We start from the raw sequence: 23367 nt of genomic DNA on the forward strand, positions 1-23367 counted from the left end.
TGTCTGGACCTGGGAATAGTAGGCATGTGAATGTTTGAGCTGCAATTTGCCATTCGATTCTTCCAAACAGAATCTGCTATCAACACATTCTTTAAAGCTTATCCTGTCATGTGCACAAACTGGACATTTAACCTCCACTACACCATCACCACAGCAATCACAATGCATTACGCCATCAGGTGTAGCCCCCAGGTGAGGCAGTTCTGGATTTATTACAAAACCACTGGTTTCACATCTGAAGTTGGTGTGTGAAACCATTTTCTGGCGATAGCAACTCAGTGCCTGTAGTTCATGATCACATCCCCAAGCGGTTGCTTTGGTTGTAAACCCTGTGCTTAGAGGGTAACAGATGCTTTTGATGAGACTTGGTGATGGATTCTCAGGTGGTGTGCAACAAGCAGCTTTCATGGGGGAGGCTGTAACTCTGCCAGCTCTAAAGCTATACCAGGCGTTGCTTTTAGACTGTTCTCTTGTCTGCTGTTCTATTGCATCAGCTTGCCTTTGAGTAATGTCAATTGTGATAGCACTACAATGTAGGAGTAGCTCTTGGCTTGTCATAGAAATGCACTGTTCATCCAATAGCTCAGTCAGGGGTTGACATGTGTTGGTGTTGGTCGACACTGGAGCATAGAGCTCAGCATAGTCTGGCATGACAGAGAGCAAGACCGCTTTATCACCTGTAGCATGTAGCTCTACAAGGAAAGTGGCAGCCTCAGCATCTGTTGGCTCGGACACATCAGGTAGCGTTTGTTTTTCCTTGTATTGTGTCGGTTTTCCTTCTGCCAATGCGGTGTCTAGCCTCTGTTTGATTGTCACTTTTGAATGAAAGTCAATGTTCTCCACTTGAAGGTACTTTTGCTTTGGTTGCCCACTTGGAAGTAACCAATATGCAGGTTTTTCTGTCACAGTTTGGGACTCACGGAGTGAAACTGCTGCCTGGATAGCAAAAAGTACTGCTCCAACATGGCTGCACGTCTCCCCTAATCCTGCCATGCACGTGCAGTGCGCAGACAGGACAACGCCATCCTTCTGGGCAATGACCCATGGGTGCAGAGGTGGGGCACTTAGTTTCTGACTGTGATTCACCTGTGGAAAGACAAGAACACATTGTTTGCGATCAAGATTTCAAAATCCAAGAGGCATGATATACTGTACAAGCACTGTACAAGTGTAGCTACTGTTAGCTGCCCGGAGAAAGCAGCTCTAGACAAGTGTGACATAGTTCTGTGGTTATTTTGTCATATGAAATTATAGTAACACATACCTTACAATATAATATAACATAATGCAATTCAATGCAATAGCCCATAGAAGTTTTGTTAAGCTTTATAATATTACATTTGTCTTGAGACAATGTCAAGGAGGTGTTGATTCAACTGGTATGGTATTTTATTTACTAGTGTGGGCCCATGGGAGTTAGACCCCCACCCCACCCCCAGTCTGGAACACAGTGGTCCACAAAAGCCTCAGGGACACACTCAAAATAATCATAAATAACTGATGATACCACTTATTAGATTGGTGATGTCACTCAAGCACTCAATGATGTCATCAGTGAGTGATGTCACCAGTGATGATGTCACCAGATTATGTCATCATGACATCACATCATTGGGTAATTAGGGCAATTACCTAATAATAAAAAAAATCCAGCATAGCTGTGGCCAGACAAAACACACAGTAACTTCTCATTCGTATTGTAAGATTTATTTATTATGGTGGTTTATGGTGTCCTTGAGCAAATACAGTATTTATTGTCACTCTGTATGTTGTTGGTCAGGGTGGTAAGCCACAATCATGCTGCTGGCATTGTAGCTGGTATGCATTGCGTATTATATTGTTTAGATAGCATTATATTGTAAGGTTTGTGTTATTTTGCCCCAACTCCTGCAATGTTAGGTGGCATCATGTCAAGTCCAAAAGTGTAGCCTACTAGCCTACTGACCATGGACGTTATGCTACTACTGATTGCATCAGAGTGCAGCCTTGCTTTCAAAACAGCATCTCAGAGCTAAAACAATGGTTCACCGTTTACTTTAAGCCCCTTCTGCAACTCACTTTCCAGGGTGATTCACTTCACAATGCCATTGAACACATGTTAAAACGTTACTAAGGCTACTTTGATTTGCTGAGGTTAGCTAACGTTAGCAAAGATTGGGCTAGCATGCAAGCAAGTATCAGATCGTATCAAACAAACATGTAACGTTAAGGTTATTTACCTTTGCTGTCACGACGATGTTTGATGATGATGATGATGATGATGTCGTTGGTGGCACAAAAGTAAGAATGTCAGAGACCTTGCCACAGACGAAATAGTTGTAGGACTCAAGCGATTTGTAGGCCTTCAGCTCCTGAGACGTGTACGCCGATACTGTATTCACAAGATAGTTGTAGATGTCCGGGTACATTATACCTGGCAATAACGAGTGATCTTTACTCATGTTGGCTATATCTATCTTGTAGGGGTCCACACCTCCGACCAAACTTATTTTTTCTTCGTATCTTGTTGTTCTATTTGACGAAGCCATAACTGTTTTACGCTCAACTTGCTACAGCTACTGTGTACTCCGCTTTGTTTACGACCGCGGTATTGGCGGTAACGTCATCAAAATGGCGCCGGGTAACTACTTCCGGGGTTAGCGAATAAGGTCTATAGAAGTGGTTGACAATGTGATGTGAAATAGTCTTCAGTCAAGTTTGTGTTTTAGTAAGCGGCCTTCTGGGTAGCTTATAGTTACACAAGTGCACAATGTGTCTGCGTGTGTGTGTGTGTGTGTGTGTGTGTGTGTGTGTGTGTGTGCGTGCGTGTGTGTGTGTGTGTGTGTGTGTGTGTGCGCGTGTGTGTGTGTGTACGTGCGTGTGTGTGTGTGTGTGTGCGTGTGTGTGTGTGTGTGCGTGTGCGTGTGTGTGTGTGTGTCAGTGTGTGTGTGTGCGTGCGTGCGTGCGTGTGTGTCAGTGTGTGTGTGTGCGTGCGTGCGTGTGTGCGTGCGTGCGTGCGTGCGTGTGTGTGTGTGTCAGTGTGTGTGTGTGCGTGCGTGCGTGCTTGCGTGCGTGCGTGTGTGTGTGTGTGTGTGTACCTCACAGCGGCTCAGCAGGCCTGTCTCCTGCAGTCTGGACCAGATGCTCTGGACTCTCCCTGCATGCTCTGGGTGGATGTGGGCGTTCCCACAAACACACTGATGCTTCAACATCAGACTGTCATACACCACACCTGAGAGACACACAGCACTGTCATACACCACACCTGAGAGACACACAGCTAATTCAAATGCAACTCGACTTGGACTTGAACTAACCTTGCTTGCAAGATGGATAACCTCGCGAGATCAAAAGAGATTCTCTCGACGTAATCCATCTTGATATGCACAGGCAGTTAAGATGATTGGCTTAGAAGAAACCTGAACCATGGCCGGCTCGTCGAATCAGAGGCAGCCTTAGGCGGGCTTTCTGTGTGACGCTACTGAGAAGCGTCTGGGCAAGTAGTGGGTACATGGTCTTTGTAGTTATTTTCACTCGTCAACATGGCTGCCGCCGCGGAAGCGAAAGCTAGCGAGGCTATCGTAGATGCAGCAATAACTTCAGTTATTTCTCAACTGGACAGCATTTCCAAAATATCAAAACGTTTATTAATCCAATCCAATTATTAATCGCTCATGCGTTAGTTTGTGGAAATTCCCATGCAATAATCATAACTCTGGCCCCAGCCCACATCACACTAGCCGGAGCACATGTTAGCCTACATTAGCTTCCACAAAACACACACACAAAGCTGCGCAAAAGCGCTTTACGTTCTTATACGGAGATAGCGAGGCAGCATAGTAAATAAACACATGTGGCACTGCGCCACCTTTTCATCAATGAACTATTAATAGCGCTAGCAACAAACATTTCAACAGGTCCTCCGGTCGCAAACGTTACGTCAGAGGCATGGCGATCTGATTGGTTGAAGTTAACATGCACCAGCGGTGATAGACAGATGGGTCATCCAATCACCTGCCAAGTAGCTTGGAAAAAGTGCCCGCCTCCGTCAGCGGGTCGGGTTACTGCATTCCCAGATGGACTGGTTTAGTGAAATGCAATGTGAAGCTAAACCGTCCATCTGGCACTTCACTTGGACTTGAGCCTTTTGATTTGAAAAGACTTGATACCTTCCCCCAAACGCAAAGATGAAAATGTGTTATGTGTAGAAAGCAGTAGCTCAGCTCAGCAGGTCAGGTGCAGGACTTAACTTAACTTAACTCAGCTCAGCAGGTCAGGTGCAGGACTTAACTTAACTTAACTTAACTTAACTTAACTCAGCTCAGCAGGTCAGGTGCAGGACTTAACTTAACTTAACTCAGCTCAGCTCAGCAGGTCAGGTGCAGTACAACAGACCAATACAACAGAAACTTAGAGCAGGAAATAAATCAAGTGTGCACTCTGATCCCAGGTCAGTTTATTGATGCTTCATCAGAATAAAGGAGGAAGTAGGAGGTGCACTCATATAAATCAAGAACTCAACACTGATTGGTGGAGAGACAAAACAAGACGGGTGAATACATTTGTGCCAATCAAGGATCATACAGATCACCAATACATATGCATATAAGGATCATACAGATCACCAATACATATGCATATGAGGATCATACAGATCACCAATACATATGCATATAAGGATCATACAGATCACCAATACATATGCATATATGGATCATACAGATCACCAATACATATGCATATAAGGGGAAAAACTGATATACTCGTGACTCACCAGTGGTGAAGAGGTGCTTGGTGATTGGCTGTGGCGTGGTGGCGGCGGGAGAGGACTGGGCCCTACCCAGAGGCCTGTGAGGCACACCCAGCTGCTGCAAGGCCTGCTGGGAACACAGAGGGAGGAGTCACATGCTGCAAGGCCTGCTGGGAACACAGAGGGAGGAGTCACAGCTTCTTTTTTTTAAGTCAGACCATATTTAGACAAGAAGCGCCGCCTGCTATTGGTCCTTGATCGGCAACGTTTCTCAAAAAGTTTTATGTTTTTTTTTGCGGTAAAATTGTGGGAACTACCAATAATTGCAAGTTGAAGAACCTGTTTTGCCATTTTTGCTGAGAAATCATGTGAATTTTGAAAAAGTTGCAAGCCCCCATGAATATTGCAGAGATTGGTTGAATTTGCATTAATTATTACGTCGCTGCTATTGGTCCTTGATCGGCAACGTTTCTCAAAAAGTTTTATGTTTTTTTTTGCGGTAAAATTGTGGGAACTACCAATAATTGCAAGTTGAAGAACCTGTTTTGCCATTTTTGCTGAGAAATCATGTGAATTTTGAAAAAGTTGCAAGCCCCCATGAATATTGCAGAGATTGGTTGAATTTGCATTAATTATTGCGTCGCAAAATCATAATTTCCTGGAAGGACTGTGTCTATATATAGACGAGTGACTCATCATGTGTGGGTGGGCGCACACGCAAACACACACAGACACACACACCCACACAAACACATGTACACACACACACACACACACACACACACACGCACACACACACACACACACACACACACACACACACACACACACACACACACACACACACACAAACACGTGTACATACACACACACACACACACACACACAGACACACACACACAATCACCCTCCACCCTCTCACCTACAGTATAACCTCACCCATAACACTCCACTCATCTCAGGTCAGAGGGACCTGGACAAACTGGACCTGATGGAATTAGCTCCAGACTGCTGAAGACCTGCTCCAGACGACTGTGTGGAATTCTCACAATCATATTAAAGAGCGTGGTGCATTTTTTAATGAATTTGCATTTTGAGCTTATAATTAGTAGGAACATACCACAAAAAAAAGGATATTTTTTACATGCCGCTACTGGGGCTGACACAGGGATGCAAAGTCATGGAGAGTGAAAAAGGTGACAGATCCCAGGGCAGACACAAAAGCATTCAGAAATGGGATGAAAATGTGACTAGTTTGCATCCCTGTGATATCACAGGTGTACAGTTCCATTTCAGGAACAGTGCCCCCTGCAGTTTACAAAAACAAGTCCAGATGCAGCTATGTGTGATTTAATCCCAGCCCACATATTAATGCAATGTGGTGTCCAACCTGCACCATGCTCTTTAAGTTAAAGGCCCTGGAAACCAAACATAAATGCGTTTTGAGTTTGTCACACCACAGGCAAATTTGTTATTAACCACTGTGAGTGAAACATGATTGATTGATTGATTGATTGATTGCTTATTGAACAACCAATCAATAAGCAATCAATCAATAATTTTTCACTCACACCACCCAGTCAAATTTGAACTTAATTGAATGTCGCTATAAAGTTTATAAAATGAGGAGCAGCAAACTGGATGCTCTCAATTAAATGCTGTGAGTATGACGCAAGCCGGCTGCAGCCCAGGCAGCTCCGCTCAGACAGAGATTTCCCCATTGAGTCTGATCTTTCCCAGAGACCGGCCATACATGTCATAAAGTATTAGCTCACCAACAGACACAAAAACATGAACATAATGTGTTTAATGTACATACAAAGAACTGCTGCGATCCGACGTCTGAAGCACGCATAAAAAAAAAAAATCGCGATTTGTGTCTTCTTGGAGCTCGAGGTCGCTCCCTGACCTGCTTCCTCAACTGCAGCCCGAACGCTGGGCGTATTTCTGGAGTTCAAGAGCGAGTCACATGTCCATGAGCTGTGCGATCATCGCCTCAGGCTGGGGAGGGGAGCAGCTTTTTTTTAATCTCAAGTTTGACAGACAACTGACAGCTTCTATATGATTGGTAAATTTCTATAAGGAGATATGGTTGTAACATAATGAGCCCTAAGTACCGCCCACTCCAACACCGAACCTCAGCAAACGGTGAAAACAGGGAAGTGGTAATATTTAGGATTTGGATTAAAACTAATGTCTACAACTTTTTGATTCTTACAGTTGGCCTTTTTCACAGCAGCCATTTTGTGTCTAAAAGGCAGGAGGTAGCACAGCTGCACCAAAACATTAATTAGGGTTTCCAACTTGCAGTCCATTTAGGTGTTCCAGTGCTGGGGCCCTAATTAGTGAGTTGGTTGCACCTGTCTTTTAGACCCAAAATGGCAGCTGTGAAAAAGACCCATTAGACACATAAAACCCTACAGTCCTTGTCGCTGCACTAGCGCCTCCTCTGGTTGGTCGGGGTGCCTGCTCGGGGTGGAAGGGTACTGGTGGGAATTAGACTCAGCTCTCAGTCTTAATCCGTTTCACTACCTTAAGACTGAGAATATTATTATTTAAATCTTTTCATAACGTTAGGTGGTGCTGTTGGAAGCCTTGCATCGGAGAACCAATCATGAGTGTTGTGGGCGGGCCTGCTTTCTGGGGCTGCTTTCAGTGACGCTCATGCAGAACCGGTGTCTCGCAAAACAACGCCGCGTTTGCGGAGAAACATATTAATCACTTAGAAACAAACATAACCTGTTAATAGGACGTGTTTCATCCGGCCCCGGCGGTTAGAGGTCTTTCCCCCAGCGATAAGCCCGACTCCCGAGGCTACGTTACAGAGCCTGCTGATGACTTCACAGTAGCAAGCGGACCACTTCCGGGTAGGACAAATTATTGTAAAATAAACAACAGGTATAAACTCTCTTTGCAGCACATCAGTGTCTTGCTCTATATTGGAACTATGAAACATTGCATTGCCACTACCAAATAAAATTCTAATAATAAATGTAGGCGTGTCTGCTGCCGGCCGTTCTCGCCGGGCTCGAAGAGACAGATTTTGACAATGAAATTCCCAGACGTTTGGTGGTTAGGTGGCGCTGTTGGCGCCGCTCACCAAACGTCTTTAAACCGAGACTAGGTGGGAATAAACCTTATTCGCTAACCCCGGACAGCGCCATATTGTTGACATACCGTCCTGCAGCTGACAACTATAGTAATGGCCTTATTGTCGTGTCTGTTCCATTACAAAATAGCGATAGTGATGACAGCAAAAAAAAAACACAGTTGTTGTTTGTATGCTGCCGTTAATGCCTGTAATAATAAACAAAAGAAAATACGAGGTGAACAGACTTTGCTGTGAGGAGCTGTCAGAAAGTTTCACCTGTCTCTCCCAACTATCCACACATCTCTCTTGTGCTGCTGACGTATCCTCCGTCTCGCTCCCTTCACGTCTGTGGACGGTAGAGATTGGAACAAACCACGGGGACTTTATTGCTGTCATTACTACAGCCGTGTGTAACGCAGGTCACCATCCGAACACAATTGGAACGATACAGGTAACGCTAACGGCGGCTAGCTTTCTATAAACGCTGCTCTCACATAAGCCCTTTTCCCACATGCGTACCGGAAAATTACCTGTAAGTCAATATCGGACATTTCCCTGAATTTCCCTTCACACCTCAGCATTCGCATGTGGGAATCCTAGTCGTCAAATAGCCGGTATGTTGGGGGGTGGGGTGGGGTGGGGTGGGGTGGGGTGGGGTGGGGTGCGGCGGAGCGGGCGGGGGGCGGCGGAGAGTGGCCTGGGGTCTGTGCTGCAGGCCACTGAGGCCAGTCAGAAAAAAAACAAAAACAAACATGGAGCCGGCGTCCACTCTTTTGATAATATTGCTGACACGCTTTTTCCTCAAACGTAGACAGCGACGCAGACAAATTAAGGCGAAAATGGAAAGGGATATACGTGCGAACAGAAACAGATTCATGTTCGCAGTCTTCTCCGCTCAAACTCGTGCAGAATATGAAGATAGACTAAACCGGGGACAGATCATGACAGTGTTATGTACCTCTGCGCTGCTGCGTGAGACTAGAGCCGTCTGGAAGCGAGAGAGACCAGGAGGGAATTTATTTTGGGAAGATGCTCTGAACAATTTTGACGACGTGGAATGGAAGCGTCATTTTCGTAAGTTCGACTACGTGCTGAGTCTGGTCCGACCCGCACGCAAGATCACCCGGTGGCGAAAACCACTGGAAGCGCGTTTGCGACTGGCAATAGTCCTTTGGTGGTACGCAACACCAGGGGAATATCGAACAATCAGCTGTGTATTTGGTGTTGGACTGTCTACTGTGTGCAACCTGGTCCGCGAAGTCACAGCCCACTGATAGCGGAAAATGACTGGACCCCTTTCTCACCTGTCTGCATATCGCGGCATACCGCTCTTCTGACTTGCTCAAAACTGGTGAAATGGCCGCGACGACGGGGTCGCGCTTATACCGGCACGGCGCCTTTCCCACATGCAGGCATTAGACCACATTCCGGTCATTTTGCGGTACAAAGCGCATGTGGGAAAAGGGCTATAGGTTGTCACTTAAGAGCTGCAGCGCTATGTCGAGAACATGGTGGCGGTGGGCGTGCCCGTACGTGAGTGACGTCAATCGAATAAGGTCTATTGCGTGATCCTCCCACGTGCTACGTCCTGTCGGTGAAGCTCCCCCTGTCAGGTGAAAAGAAGCAGCTGGCAACTGCGCATGTGTCGGAGGAAGCATGGTGCTAGTCTCGGCTCTCCCCAGATCGGCAGAGGGTGGAGCAGCGACCGGGGCAGAGCGCGTGCATGGGGGGGCAAGTACTTGTATTTGGCCAAGTACAATTGGGGAGAAAAATGGGGGGAAGATAAAACAATATATATATATAATAATAATAATAAAAAATAAAAAAAATACACTACATACAGTAGTTGGAAGATTTTGATGCATTTTGCTTGCCAGGGACTTCAAGTTATCCTTTATTGTTCCCATGGGGACATTTTTATTTATTGCTTTATGAGCACACTTTTGGTATTTTAGCAACTTTTTTTTGCTTTTGTTGTTTTTGTACCTAGTTACATGTTCAGTGCCAAAAAGGTTGAAACGTTGATTCCCTAACACACACAGGCACGCACCCACGCACGCACGTATGCACAAACACACACACACACACACACACACACGCACACACAAACACAAACACACACACACACACACACACACACACACACACACACACACAGACACAGACCTGTGTGTCCTCATCGTCCTCCCTCAGTGGGACGGCGTCCTCTTCCTCCTCCTCCTCTTCCTCCAGGTCGCTCTCCGTGCTCTCGCCCTTCACGTGCACGCCCCCCGTGTGCTCGTCCTCGCCCTTCACGTGCACGCCCCCCGTACACTCCTCCTCACCCTTCACATGCACCCCCAGCAGCTCAGAGGGGGGCGTGGTGTCGTCCGAGCACTCCTTCTGAAGCCTGATTGGTCGAGACGACGGGAGGGAGTTAAAAAATATTGCTCAGTTATATTTACATTCTTATTTATATTTGATTTGCATTTATGTTCACGTACAATGAAATTAACTTTGTTACACCATAAGTTGAGTTTCTGTTTTATCTTTCTTTAATATGCCAAGGATCTCGGCTGGTAGCAGAAGCCAAGTTGAGATTGCTGCATCTGTACTACTGTATGTGTATTTCCATTTCCATTGTACATTTCGTCGCTGTCGGTCCATTTTTTTACATTTTTACTTTTTTGTCATAAATCAATGCCATTGGTCACCCTTCACGTCTGTCTGTGCGTTTCGCACAAACGATCTTGTGACTAAAGGTCCTTACACATCGGGAGCGTTTTTTTCGTGCGATTAATTCACACGTCAATAATATTTTCCGAATCGATATCAGTCAATGCAACCGTGCAGACCAACGGTGAAGTTTCGCTGAGCGTTATTGCGGCGTTTATTTTTTTCGAACCATGGTCGATTTTTCAGAAATTCGCTTCCAACGTGTACACATCTGTGGCTGTGATTGACAGGTGGGTCAAAACTCGCATCGCAATTTCGTGCCGTATATTCGCATCACTCTTGATGTGTAAGGACCTTAAGTCTCGTAACTCCATTCACCCTCAAACTGTTGACAAAACCTCAAAGCTCCTCCCCTTCCTCCATCTCGAGATCGGGCAGCCTCGGTTTCCTCATCCGGGGTCTATGAATCCAACTCTCACCCCAAGTCCAGCTGAAGTCTCCTGAGTTTCCTGCTGACTCCTTTGTCTACCTGGCTATTGTCTACCAGGAAGCACCGTGCACCGGGGTCATTTTCCGGTGACTATCGACTTGTTTACAACAACGGATGAAGAGCTAATCGAAATTGAAGAGCGGACGAGGAGAGCGAGAGGAACAACAGGCCAGGGATGAACAAGCGCTGCACGGCCGAGAACAGAGGAGGAATGCCTCTGTTGGATTCACAGACCCCGGATGAAGAAACCGAGGCTGCCCGAAGTTGCCCGAGGCAGCCCGGAGGAGACTAGACGGATTCACGTTCATTTCAATCAACCAATCAATCAATATCCTTTATTTAACCAGGTAAAAAAACTCATTGAGATTAAAACCTCTTTTCCAAGAGCGACCTGGCCAAAACGGCAGCATAAAGACAGTTCCATCAATACACACAAACAGAAAATAAACAGATAAAATACAGTCAGTCACACACTCAGGAAACAATAGTTAGATTACACCGCAGGGCAATCACAAGAGCCAAGAGAACTAATTTCTCTGTCTCTTAAAATTGACCTGAATTCCCCCAGAGTTATAAGATTAGATAATTTCAAGTCCTTCTGCACATCATTCCAGGTAGAGGGGGCAGAAAATTTAAAAGCCTTTTTACCCAGTTCAGTTCTGACTCTAGGGACCTGCATCTGAATGATGTCCTGAGAGCGCAGGCCATAATGGCTGAGGTTTCTACACATATGTAAACACAGATATGTAGGAAGAAGCCCAAGCCCATTTATGCATGAGATATTATGAGGATGTGAACCGCTACATTGCAGAAAATACGTTATTTACAGTGTGTAGTACGTATGCCCCGTTCACCCGTTTTGGTCAGTTCCAGGACTCTACTCGGACCTGAATATCTTCTATGGCGATCAGAATGAAACCAAAGTTCTCTGGGTGAGTAAAACATCATATTTTAAGATGGAAATAGGGTCTGGGGTGTAAAAAACAGGAATTCTCCTTTAAGTTGAACTTTGCGGACTTTGTTTCAAGACTTAAACAGTGTATAGAAAACTGGAGAATTCTGCTCCTCTCCATGATTGGCCGTATAAACTCAGTTAAGATGGTTTCTCTTCCTAGGTTCCTTTATCTTTGTCCAAATCTTCCCATCTTTCTCACATCAGCTTTTTTCAAAGAACTGGACTCTGGAATTCTGTCCTACATCTGGAATTATAAGAACCACAGAATTTCAAAAGTTCACTTGCAAAAACCCACGTCTGAGGGAGGACTGGCCTTACCAGTATTTAGGCACTACTACTGGGCTGCCAAAGTTAGGGCTCTGATGTACTGGTGGCAAGGGACTGCAGGTAACTTAAATTCCGGAAAGCCCCCTGTGGCTGAAAATGGAGGCCAGCTCCATTGTCAACTCTTCCTTGCCAGCCATGCTATTTGCTAAGTCAGAGAAACCTGGGACCTTAAAAAATTTGAATTTAAGTTTCGTCATGAAAAACTCTGCCAGAATTTTAAACCAAGTCAGGAGTGTTTGAGTCTACCAGATGTTTCTGTCCACACGCCAATTTGTTTCAATCACTCTTTTTTGTCTGGCCTCCATGGTCAGACAGAAACTACGATGCCTGGAGTGAGAAGGGGGTAGTTTCCATCAAAGACCTATACATATATGGTCATTTTGGATCCTTTGATCTACTGAAGAGGGAGTTTGAATTGCCCGGCAGGAACTGGCTCAGATTCCTGCAAATCAGAAATGATGTTCGATCCAAGATTCACACCTTTGAAGCGCTCCCAAATGAACATGTTTTTTTCAATGTATTGCTGAGCCCTCCTCACTCCAAGCATCTTATCGCTAGATTTGTATGTCTATTTGACAACTCCAACATGGCCTCTACTGAGAGGATTAGAGAGGCATGGCAGGGGGAACTTGGTATTGATTTATCTGACATTATATGGGAAACTCTGCTCAGTTAATAGCAGACACCAGCTGATCCAATTTAAAGTTGCTTATCATCTTCACTACTCCAAGCAGAAATGACACAGGATCTTCCCAACTGTCTCACCACTGTGTGACAGGTGTCAGAGGGCACATTATCTCATGCTTTCTGGTTCTGCCCTTCATTAACGGGATTCTGGGCTAAAATATTTGACTGGTACTCTAAGGCCTATAAAATAACCCTGTAGCCAGAGGCATAACTCACCATCTTTGGCTGCTCAGAGTCCTCTCTGAACTTACCTACAGCTGTGCAACAATCTCTGACACTGGGGACAACTGTTGCCAAAATACTAAATTTGAAGGAATGGAAGTCCTCTTCACCTTCTTTTCAGGTGTGGCTGATGGACATGATCTCTGTTATACAGATGGAGAAACTCAGGGCCCTGAGAACCAACTCCCTTAAAAAGTTCTCAACTATCTGGGACTATTTTTGGGGACTATATTTACTATTTTTGGCCTATTTGACGAGGTTAAGAATGACCAGTGACTGAGGTTAGGGCTGGTATCCCATGATGCACATTACCTCTTACATGAGCACCTTATGCAGCTGGAGGTATCTGAGCCTATGGAGGTATCTGAGCCTACAGAGGTATCTGAGCCTACAGAGGTATCTGAGCCTACAGAGGTATCTGAGCCTACGGAGGTATCTGAGCCTACGGAGGTATCTGAGCCTACGGAGGTATCTGAGCCTACGGAGGTATCTGAGCCTACGGAGGTATCTGAGCCTACGGAGGTATCTGAGCCTACGGAGGTATCTGAGCCTACGGAGGTATCTGAGCCTACGGAGGTATCTGAGCCTACAGAGGTATCTGAGCCTACAGAGGTATCTGAGCCTACAGAGGTATCTGAGCCTACGGAGGTATCTGAGCCTACGGAGGTACAGTATCTGCGTGTGGAATGCGAGCGGCTGTGCGAGGCTGCGTGCCCTGGAAAAAGTGCCTTGAAGTCAGAATGATAATCCTTTAACACCATTTGAGCTCATTCAGTTAAGATATAAATAATGTAATGGCACATCCAGCGAGTAACTCACCATAATGAAGACGACGTGGTGTTCAGTCATTTTAAGAGCACTTTTGTTCACATTTCCTGAAAAGTTGCGGTTTTGGAGATACAAGGTTTCCACCCGACAGCGACGATTTCTTGGTTGTGTACTTACATAATCCCAAATATTTTCAAACATTTTCAAACCCAGAGAAATCCATCATTTGATCGAGCCGCCTGTAAACAACGTCATCACAGCGTGGGCTGATAGCCAGGTCGTATTTTCAGAATTTTTCAAGTCAGGTCACGGTCACTTTTGAGATATTATTGGTCGTTTTTAACTATATATTTTAACTGGATGAAGGAGTTTAGTCATTGGATGTCTGGATCTTAAAGGGTAACTAAACCCTTTAAACTAGGGATGCACGATATGAATTTTTAGAGCCGATACAATAACCGATAAATATATTCTTCTTGGCCGATAACCGATACGATATAACCGATAATTATTATAATAAAAATAGAGATATAATTTTTTTGTTTTGTTTTTAACCTGTATTTTATGCACACCTGGGGTGAAAAAAGGGTTAGGGTTAGATGTATGGATGTAGTGAGCATAGCTCTGACCTAACCAAATCTAACTGACATCACTGTGAACGCAAAACAAAGAAAACTTCTGATATAATATGATTGTTTTAATAAAGCATATCACTCAATTATAGTCAATACAAAAATAAAGGCTTTTATAGAACGGAAAGCCAAGCTGCTTAGTCTGCAGATACAACACAATGACAAAAGGCATAGTAATTTAGACTCTTACGCTACGTTCACATGGAGAACCTACGCCTTCCCTTGCCTCAACCCACGCCTACGCCTGCAGACCTTGAGCTGGGCGTGAACCTATTACACGCTTTTGCGATCACACCGCACGCCTTTGCACGCTGAACCTGGAGCCGAGTCACAATCGCCTCTCCTCTCTCCCGACTGTATTTTTTCACGTGTGGTCCCGAATTATCATGGGTAGGTAAAATAAATCTGATATATTTAATGTTCTATTGATGCTGGATATGTATAACCAGGTCTGACTATAGTCTGACTTTTTAGAGAGGTAATCTTGCAAGAATATGTGCTGCTGGCACAACAACATTGTCCATCTTGCTTCTTCAGTCGCTATTCTCTCTCCTAAAGATTTGTTTGCCGACGGGGAGAAAGCCCCACGTGATAGCCACCCATCAATCTCTCTCTCTCTCTCTCTCTGCTCAACACTGTTGTAGTAACTCAATTTTATTTTGAAATTCAGTTGACTTTGCCATTTCCCACGGATATTGTCGCGTTTTTCTTTCATGGCTTGACAGAAGAAGCCTGCCTGCACGCGCCTAGTCGGCTTGAAAATAGAACTCACGCCTAAACGATAAAATCGGCAAGGCACAGGCAAGGCGTGGGTACACGCAGGGTTCACGCTCAGGCGCCCGGTGTACACAGCCTCGTTGACTAAAACGGACGCCTATTTAAAAGCGTGGGTAAAGGCAAGGCGTAGGCAAGGCTTGGGTGCTGTGTGTGAACATAGCCTTACTGTTCAATTGTTGCATTGGTTCCAGTTCTCAGTGAATTGTAGCCTGGGCCCAATGAATGAGGCAGGCACTATAAACCATCTGTGTCGTTTCACTTTTTACTGAAAAATGCTGCCACCAGATTAAAGAAAAGACACTATGTAATGTTGACTGACTGATGCTTTTTTTATGTAGCCTAATGTGCGCAACTGCGCCTTTGTTTTCATTATTGGCTCTGTCCCGCAGCTAATGCTAACTAGCGCGGTTAGCTTAACGTTAGCGAGTGGTTTTTTGGAGTTAAATACACAATCCCTGGATGTTTCATTTCGGGTAAAGGGGTTTCCATTAGTTTCTATAAGTTTACGCCAGCTCTGTGTATTAAGGGGGTCCACCCGCTATGCCGACCACCCGCTATGCCGACCACCCGCAATGCCGACCTTAGGTTTAGGCGTGGGGGTGGGAGAGGTTAGGTTTTGGGTTAGGGTCTGGGGGAGGTTAGGTTTAGGCATGGCATGGGGGGAGGTTAGGTTTGGCATGGGGGCTGGGAGAGGTTAGGTTTTGGGTTAGGGTCTGGGGGAGGTTAGGTTTAGGCATGGGGGGAGGTTAGGTTTGACGTGGGGGCTGGGAGAGGTTAGCTCCACCGACACGCTGCACGCCGCCTCGCTCAGCTGGTTCTGCTTGTGGGCGATCGGCATTGCGACCTGTCGGCACTGCGGCCTGTCGGCACATAGACGCGGCACCGTATTAAGTGCTTTTGTGGGGCTGTTTGATGACAAGCCACAGACTGTAAATGTCACAAGCAGTTTGTCTGCCAAGCGGACGAGCCTGCAGGGTAGGCCGCGCTACGAGCTAATGCTAACAAAACTCGCTAACAAAAACAACAAACATATCTGCTGCATCATCGCCAGCTTTGGTTTAACGTAATGCCAGCTTAGAGGTTTCCCCTCCTCTCGGAACCTGTGTGGGACATGGATTGCAAATTACAGTAGCTTTCTGATCATTCTGAAACTGAAAAACAGCAACACACTACACACTGGCAGCAGCCACGTTTGCGTCGCAGCTGTGATGTCACGAATGTGCGACAACAAAAATCTCCGCTTCCGAGGCAAAAAATAAACAGGATTATTATCGGATAATTTATCGGAAAAAGGCCATTATCGGAATAATAAATAATAACGCAAAATGGCCATATCGGCCGATAATTTCTCGGTCCGATAATTATGGTGCATCCCTACTTTAAACCAACCATTGGCTGTTGAGTAGTGTTGATGGATTCTTGTCAAAATCTCCACATTTTAGTAAAAAAATATTTGAATTCTATATACTTTATAATTGTCATGCATAGAGGCTGCCCTCTACAGGTTGAGACCTACAGAAAAGTGAACTGAACTAAACTGTTGAATTCCGCTGGGGACATACCGGACGCGAAACTTGCGCGCATGCGCTGCGCAGCGCACCTCCGCGCAGAAGTCGCTTAAAAGTGTCCACACAGAGAGCGCAGCTCACTTTGCGCGCTCTACTCGTCCGCTATATATTTTGCCCCAGATCTCCTGTCTTCGTTATCATGGCCAAGTAAATGACGACATAAATATCTAAAGTAATATGTTTGGGATAACAGTTAATGGCTACCTTCGTTATAAAATGCAATTGCATCATATTTGTCTGTTCTCCTCCCGTTTTCCCAGTGCGTGCTGTTGTAGAGAGAAGGCGAGTCCTAGCTCTCTACTTGTTGCTCCGCAGGCAACGAGCCCCTAGAAGCCACTCCCCCTCTCCCACTGCTCTTTCTCTGTTTTCACACTTCCAAAGGGGCAATCAACAACGTAAATAAACATTATTTTACTTTGAAATTGGTTTTATTTGACGAATGTCCGGTTTCGGAGTTCCTGTCTGTCCTTATCTGATCTGTTCAGCTTGACAGAGTCGCTCACGGGCGCAGACGGCCGCGCAGGAAAATAGAACTCCAGGCTGGCCTGAGCGGCCCTGAGCGGCCGCTGAGCTGAGCTGAGCGGCGCGCTGCGCGCAATTCGGTGTGGACTGACAGATCTGTTAACATGGTGTCCTAATGAAAACTGGCTGCGCACAAGGTCGCAAATGGTCGCGCCGCGCAGCTTACGTGCAGGAGACGCGTGCGGTGTGTTTTCACCGTTCCCCTCATGGCTCATCTTGTGCGAGTCGACATCAACAAGTGGATAGCACGTCACCAACTAATGTTAATGTTCTGAAAAGACATTTCCTTAATTTTATTCCAGTGATGTTTTTATTGGCAATGCTGGGACTAACGTTAGCGGCTAAGGTTATGCTACTAGGCCTGTTTGTTCATACTAACATACAACCAGGCAGCTGGAATAAAACAGACACATTTCCAAACTTACCACTCAGTCCAACATCCTCGCTGACTCTCTTCCAAGGTTAGGTATAAGCACCAAGAGAGTTCATCCGCTATTTATTTTCCCATTGACATTTTGTGAAATGTTTTTACAAATAGTCAATTCAAGCCAAACGATTCAGCTTCATTTAGAAACAGGAGAGACCATAGAACATTTCACTCAGACCAAAACGTTTTAAAATAAATATATATATATATATTTTTGTTGGTCTGAGTGAAATGTTCTATGGTCTCTAATGATTCTAAATAAAGGTGAATCGCTTGGTTTCACCAAGTAAAACAATTTTTATAAAGCAAAAACAAAATGTCTATGGGAAAATAATGGTGGATGAAATCTCTTGGTGTGCATCTCTTGGCTCTCTATACTGTAGTGGTGAAAACAACTCCCATGATCCCACGCTACTTCTCACACACACACACACACACACACACACACACACACACACACACACACACACACACACACACACACACACCTGTGGAGCCCCGACCCTCCATCCTCCTCCTCCTGCATGTCATTGGTCTCTGTTAGCTCCTCCTCCGTCTCCTCTGGGTGGGTGGGCGGCGGCCTGGGGAGCTCCGCTCCCTTCGATAGCATCTGCACACACACACACACACATCAGCCTGACGTCACTTGCCACCCAGAAATGCAGAACCATGTGGCAGTTATTAGTATGAGTTGTGCCAAACAAACGTTAATATCTCAAAAACTATACATCACATCACTTATATTTTGACATTCTGAGTGAGAGCAGAATTAGCTCAAGAGATTGATGTATAATATATGCATGTCGTGTTAAAGTTGTGTAAACTGTCACAGTTTTTAAAATGTAAACAGAGTTGGCCGGCTAGAGTCAGACACAAAAGCCTCGCGCCACTTGGCCTCCATCGGGTTCCATTGCCGTTGCCACAAATTATTTACAAAATGCTGCTCGGCTGATCCCTCGTATATAGTGCACTATTTGTGTAATAGTGGTTTGGAACAGGACTATAGTGTGTGTGTGTGTAGTGTGTGTGTGTGTGTGTGTGTGTGTGTGTGTGTGTGTGTGTGTGTGTGTGTACCTTGTAGTGTTTCTCCAGAAAGTGCTGGTGCTGTGTGTGTATGAGCAGCTGCTGCAGGGCCTGTGGCGTCTGGGGCAGAGGTGCACTCTGGGTACGCGCCAGCGGCCGATGGCGGGGCAGCTTGACCACCCGCACGCCACTGGACACGCCCCTCTCTCCCATAACCAACGGTGACTGGCTGTACATGGGAACTGAGAGAGAGAGAGACAGAGCGAGTTCTTCATAGCAGTATAGACAGTTTTAACTTGACAACATAAACATTGAGTTCTTCATAGCAGTATAGACAGTTTTAACTTGACAACATAAACATTGTAAATTGACCCTAGCTTACTTCCTGTTGCAGTGTTTGCTAATACATTAGCTGACAGGAAATGAGCTTGGTTTCAAATGAAGCAATAAGCCCCATGAGGCCTACAGCAGGAGGCCATGGTTTACAGCAGGGGTTCCATGAGGCCATGGTTTACAGCAGGGGTTCCATGAGGCCATGGTTTACAGCAGGGGTTCATGAGGCCATGGTTTACAGCAGGGGTTCATGAGGCCATGGTTTACAGCAGGGGTTCCCAACCTTTTTTTGGCTCGTGACCCAATTTTGATGTCACAAAAATCTAGGGACCCTAGACATTAAAATTCCGGTACACCATCAATAATATCATCAGTGACATCATCAGTGATGTCACATGTAACAGTATGCTGCTTTTCCCCCCTCAGAATTCTGACTTTAAAGGAACAGCTCCCCCTAAAATCCAAAATACATATATTCCCTCTCACCTGTAGTGCTATTTATCCATCTACTGTATATTGTTTTGTGTTAGTTGCCTGAGTTTTGCAGATATCAGCCGCAGAGTTTCTGCCTTCTATCCAATACAATGGAACTGGATGGCACTCGGCTTGTGGTGCTCAAAGTGCCAAAGAAATACATTTGAAAAACTCAACAGGAATGTCTCTTTCCAGAAATCATGACCCCGTTACTCAAGATAATCCACAGATAGGTTGCAAGATCTTATATACTCCAATATCCCGCTTAAACATTATAAGTCTAAGTTTGGCAGCATTATTACTGAGTTGATTTCTGTTTGGCAAAGCAGAAATACGTTTTGTAAAATAACCCACAACTGGTACCTTCATTCTCCCATTTTCCGTAACTATGGTCTCCAATTAGGGGGGCGTCCAATTTCATTTCCTCTATTTAACAAATTTGTATTTGTATTTGTATTTTGGTTAAACTTCCCTTGCCCTTCCCTTTTCTCATTTATTTTTGCTTATCAATGTTTATTTGGTCATCTGTATTGATCGAGGGAAGAATAATAACCCAGTGTTTGGTGTTCTTATCTCGTTTTTCCCAATTGGAGAAGATATGTTTAACTCCTCTCTTTGGTTTGATGTTGATATAACCACATTCTTTCCTTGTTTTGTTTTGTTTTTATTTAATGAAAATACCAATAAAAAATTGATAAAAAAAAAAAAAGATAATCCACAGACCTTGTTATGAGCAGTTTCATAGAGGAAGTATTTCGTTTTGACCAAACTGTTCAGAATGACCGTGCCTTATACTCTGCATTGATGAACAAAAACACTTTCACTTTGACTATTAGCTGTTCAGTTTTATGTTAGTTTTAGCCTCAAACTAACTTCTGGTTCAGAACAATCTCGCCTTCAAAATAAAAGCACAGAAATCAACGGACTTGGCAATATGAATTTACACTACACCCATAAGACCACAATGGAAATAAGCTCTTGGGCTTTATTGTGTTTTGACTAATATTGTACAGCAATATGCATATCTTATTAATCTATGTTAATAAATAAATGTACTTTAGCGTCATGTGTGTGTGTGTGTGTGTGTGTGTGTTTGTGTGTGTGTGTGTGTGTGTGTGTGCATACCGGCTAGCATGGCAGTCTGTTGTCTAGCCTGCTCCAGCAGTAGTACATGCTGCAGTAACGAGGAATGCGTGGCGTGAGAGCTAGGGGGCGGAGTCTCCACATCATGGCCCGCCCCTACCAGGGAAAAAACTGTAATAATTAGTAACTTTGTTGTTGTTGTTGTTATTATTATTTCCTGTACTGTAGTATGGGTGAAACAGAAATACTAACAGAAGTACTAATCATCTAATATTTCAGTATTCAGTAACATAAAACGATAACAATATGCTAATTTGTTTTTAAAGCTATAGTGCGTAACTCTTGTAGTGAGTAACCTTTGTCTCCCCCTTCTGGCAGTGAAAGTACGTGCTTCGCATTCATGTGGTGTCTGACAATGAGTTCCTGAGTTTCCTTTGCTCTTCGGTTTCATGCCAAAACTGGAACCAGCCTCAACGGGTTGTTTAAATGCTCTCGGCCCAGTTGCACAAAGCACCTTAGGTTAAGATTTCCCTTAGGGTCAGAGTTAGGGTGTCCATAAAATAGAATCGGCTGCACAAAACACCCTTAAATCTTCTCCATATTTCTAAACATTTTAAGGAAAACATGAGCACAAGATTTAAGAGTGTTTTGTGCAGCCGATTCTATTTTATGGACACCTTAACTCTGACCCTAAGGGAAATCTTAGCCTAAGGTGCTTTGTGTAACTGGGCCCTGGGCAATAAACACATCTTTGTAGCATCCATGTCGTTTCCATATTACGACTTAAAAGCTCATGAACACACCAAAGTTAAAAGCTCATGAACACACCAAAGTTAAAAGCTCATGAACACACCAAAGTTAAAAGCTCATGAACACACCAAAGTTGGAAGAACGACTTTGCAGCTGGAGAAATGGGACGGACCCTCCGAGCAGCACGGGAATGCAGCATTTGTCATAGGCTACTGTGTCGGTAGCTACTGTTTTAGCAGTAAAACAGTAGCTACTGTGTCAGTAGCTACTGTTTTAGGTTTTGAGCGTCACACAGCCTCCGCAGAATGACTCGTTTCACCATCAGCATTTGATCCATTTGGTCCGATAACATTTAGAAAGTCTAGAGGAGCCGCACGACTTATTTTGTGGATAAATTGCAGATAAATAGTCGATGTGACTATTTACACCCGGGTGTAAATAGCCCTATGCCTATCTGTACCCGGGTGTAAATAGCTCATGTGACTATTTACACCCCATGAGCTATTTACACTACAATTCACAGGACCTAAAATGTATTTTGCAAATGGAGGAGATTCCCCCCGTATTTGATTCACATGGGGCATGTATAGACTGGGGAAGGGGGGAGATGGTAAATGGTAAATGGACTGCATTTATATAGCACTTTTATCCAAAGTGCTTTACAATGTGCCTACATTCAGGGGGCGGCCAGCTGCCACGCAGGGTGCTGGCACAGCCATCGGGAGCAATTTGGGGTTCAGTGTGTTAACACTTCGACATGTGGACTGCGGGGATCGAACCACGACCTTCTGGTTGGTGGACGACGCGCTCTACCTCCTGAGCCACAGCCGCCCCAAGGGATGGGGGGTCCGGTGTCTTGTCCTTCCCAGTGAAAATATATCAATTGTTGCACATATGTTTGTCATAGGATGATTGTTATCTGACGAAAACCACCAGCATCACTGCTCACCAGGAGATATTCTGCATCAAAGAAGTGTAACATTACTTGGTTTATTAAATGAACCTACTGTTCGTCAATTATAAACGTAGCACAGCTCTTTATTTTCTGTGGAGCAGTGCTGTAGTGCTAAAAAAAAGTGGGCAAACTACATTTCTGAGGCAGTTTTCTTGCGCGTCGTGCCGTTATAAAAAAGGTGGATAAACTTCAGTCGCCCATATAGACCAGGGACAGACTGGGACTAAAAAACAGTCCTGGACTTTTCTACCCAGACCAGCCCACTATTTCCACAGGAATAATGCTGTCAAAGTGGGCCGCTGGGGTTCACTATCTCAATGACAAACAAACAAACAAACAAAAAAGCCCACCGGGATTTGTCCCGGTGATCCCGGTGGCCAGCCCGACTATGTACGAGACTAGATATGAGACTAGAACAACTGAAACTGAATCATATATCCCTATAATATCATTTTATTCTTATCATCATCATCATTGTTGTTGTTGTTGTTGTTTATTTTGTGGTTGTTTTGTGTACGGGTGTGGACTACTTAGCCTATTTGTTGTACTGGTGTACTTTTGAGGGTTCCAAATATGCACTGTACCAAGCTATCCCAGCAAGCAAAATGACATCATGATGACGTTGTGATAACGCCTTTCAGTGACGTCCAGGACGAGGCCAAATCCCAGCCGATATGGGGATGATTTAGACGTCTTGGCCAAGTTGTCAAGCTGACGTCGAAATATGACGTTCCCATGAATGGGCATATTCAGTTATTCTGCTATGTACACAGTGTGTATTCAGCAGCTTTATGTCCAGATTAACGATTTATGCAATAAAAAAAAATTAAATAGTGTCCCATCTGGGATTTGAACCCAGGTCTCCTGTGTAGCAGTGTGCTACTTTAGCACTGCGCTAT

The 23367-nt window shown here is 44.8% G+C and overlaps 1 protein-coding gene across 1 annotated transcript in view; it reads right to left on the bottom strand.

Moving 5' to 3' along the window:
* The window catches only part of hdac5 (histone deacetylase 5), a gene marked incomplete at its 5' end in the record, with an annotated part of 151888 nt that overhangs the window by 52199 nt on the left and 76322 nt on the right, over window positions 1-23367 (bottom strand). Inside the window, 6 exons of the mRNA XM_083649484.1 lie at window positions 3078-3211; window positions 4754-4856; window positions 9987-10209; window positions 18339-18460; window positions 18925-19115; window positions 20806-20919. Coding sequence (XP_083505610.1) covers window positions 3078-3211; window positions 4754-4856; window positions 9987-10209; window positions 18339-18460; window positions 18925-19115; window positions 20806-20919 — 887 coding nt within the window. The remainder of the gene's footprint in view (window positions 1-3077; window positions 3212-4753; window positions 4857-9986; window positions 10210-18338; window positions 18461-18924; window positions 19116-20805; window positions 20920-23367) is intronic.

Source organism: Poromitra crassiceps (assembly GCF_964638095.1).
Source record: "Poromitra crassiceps genome assembly, chromosome: 13".
Classification (NCBI taxonomy): Eukaryota; Metazoa; Chordata; class Actinopteri; order Beryciformes; family Melamphaidae; genus Poromitra; species Poromitra crassiceps.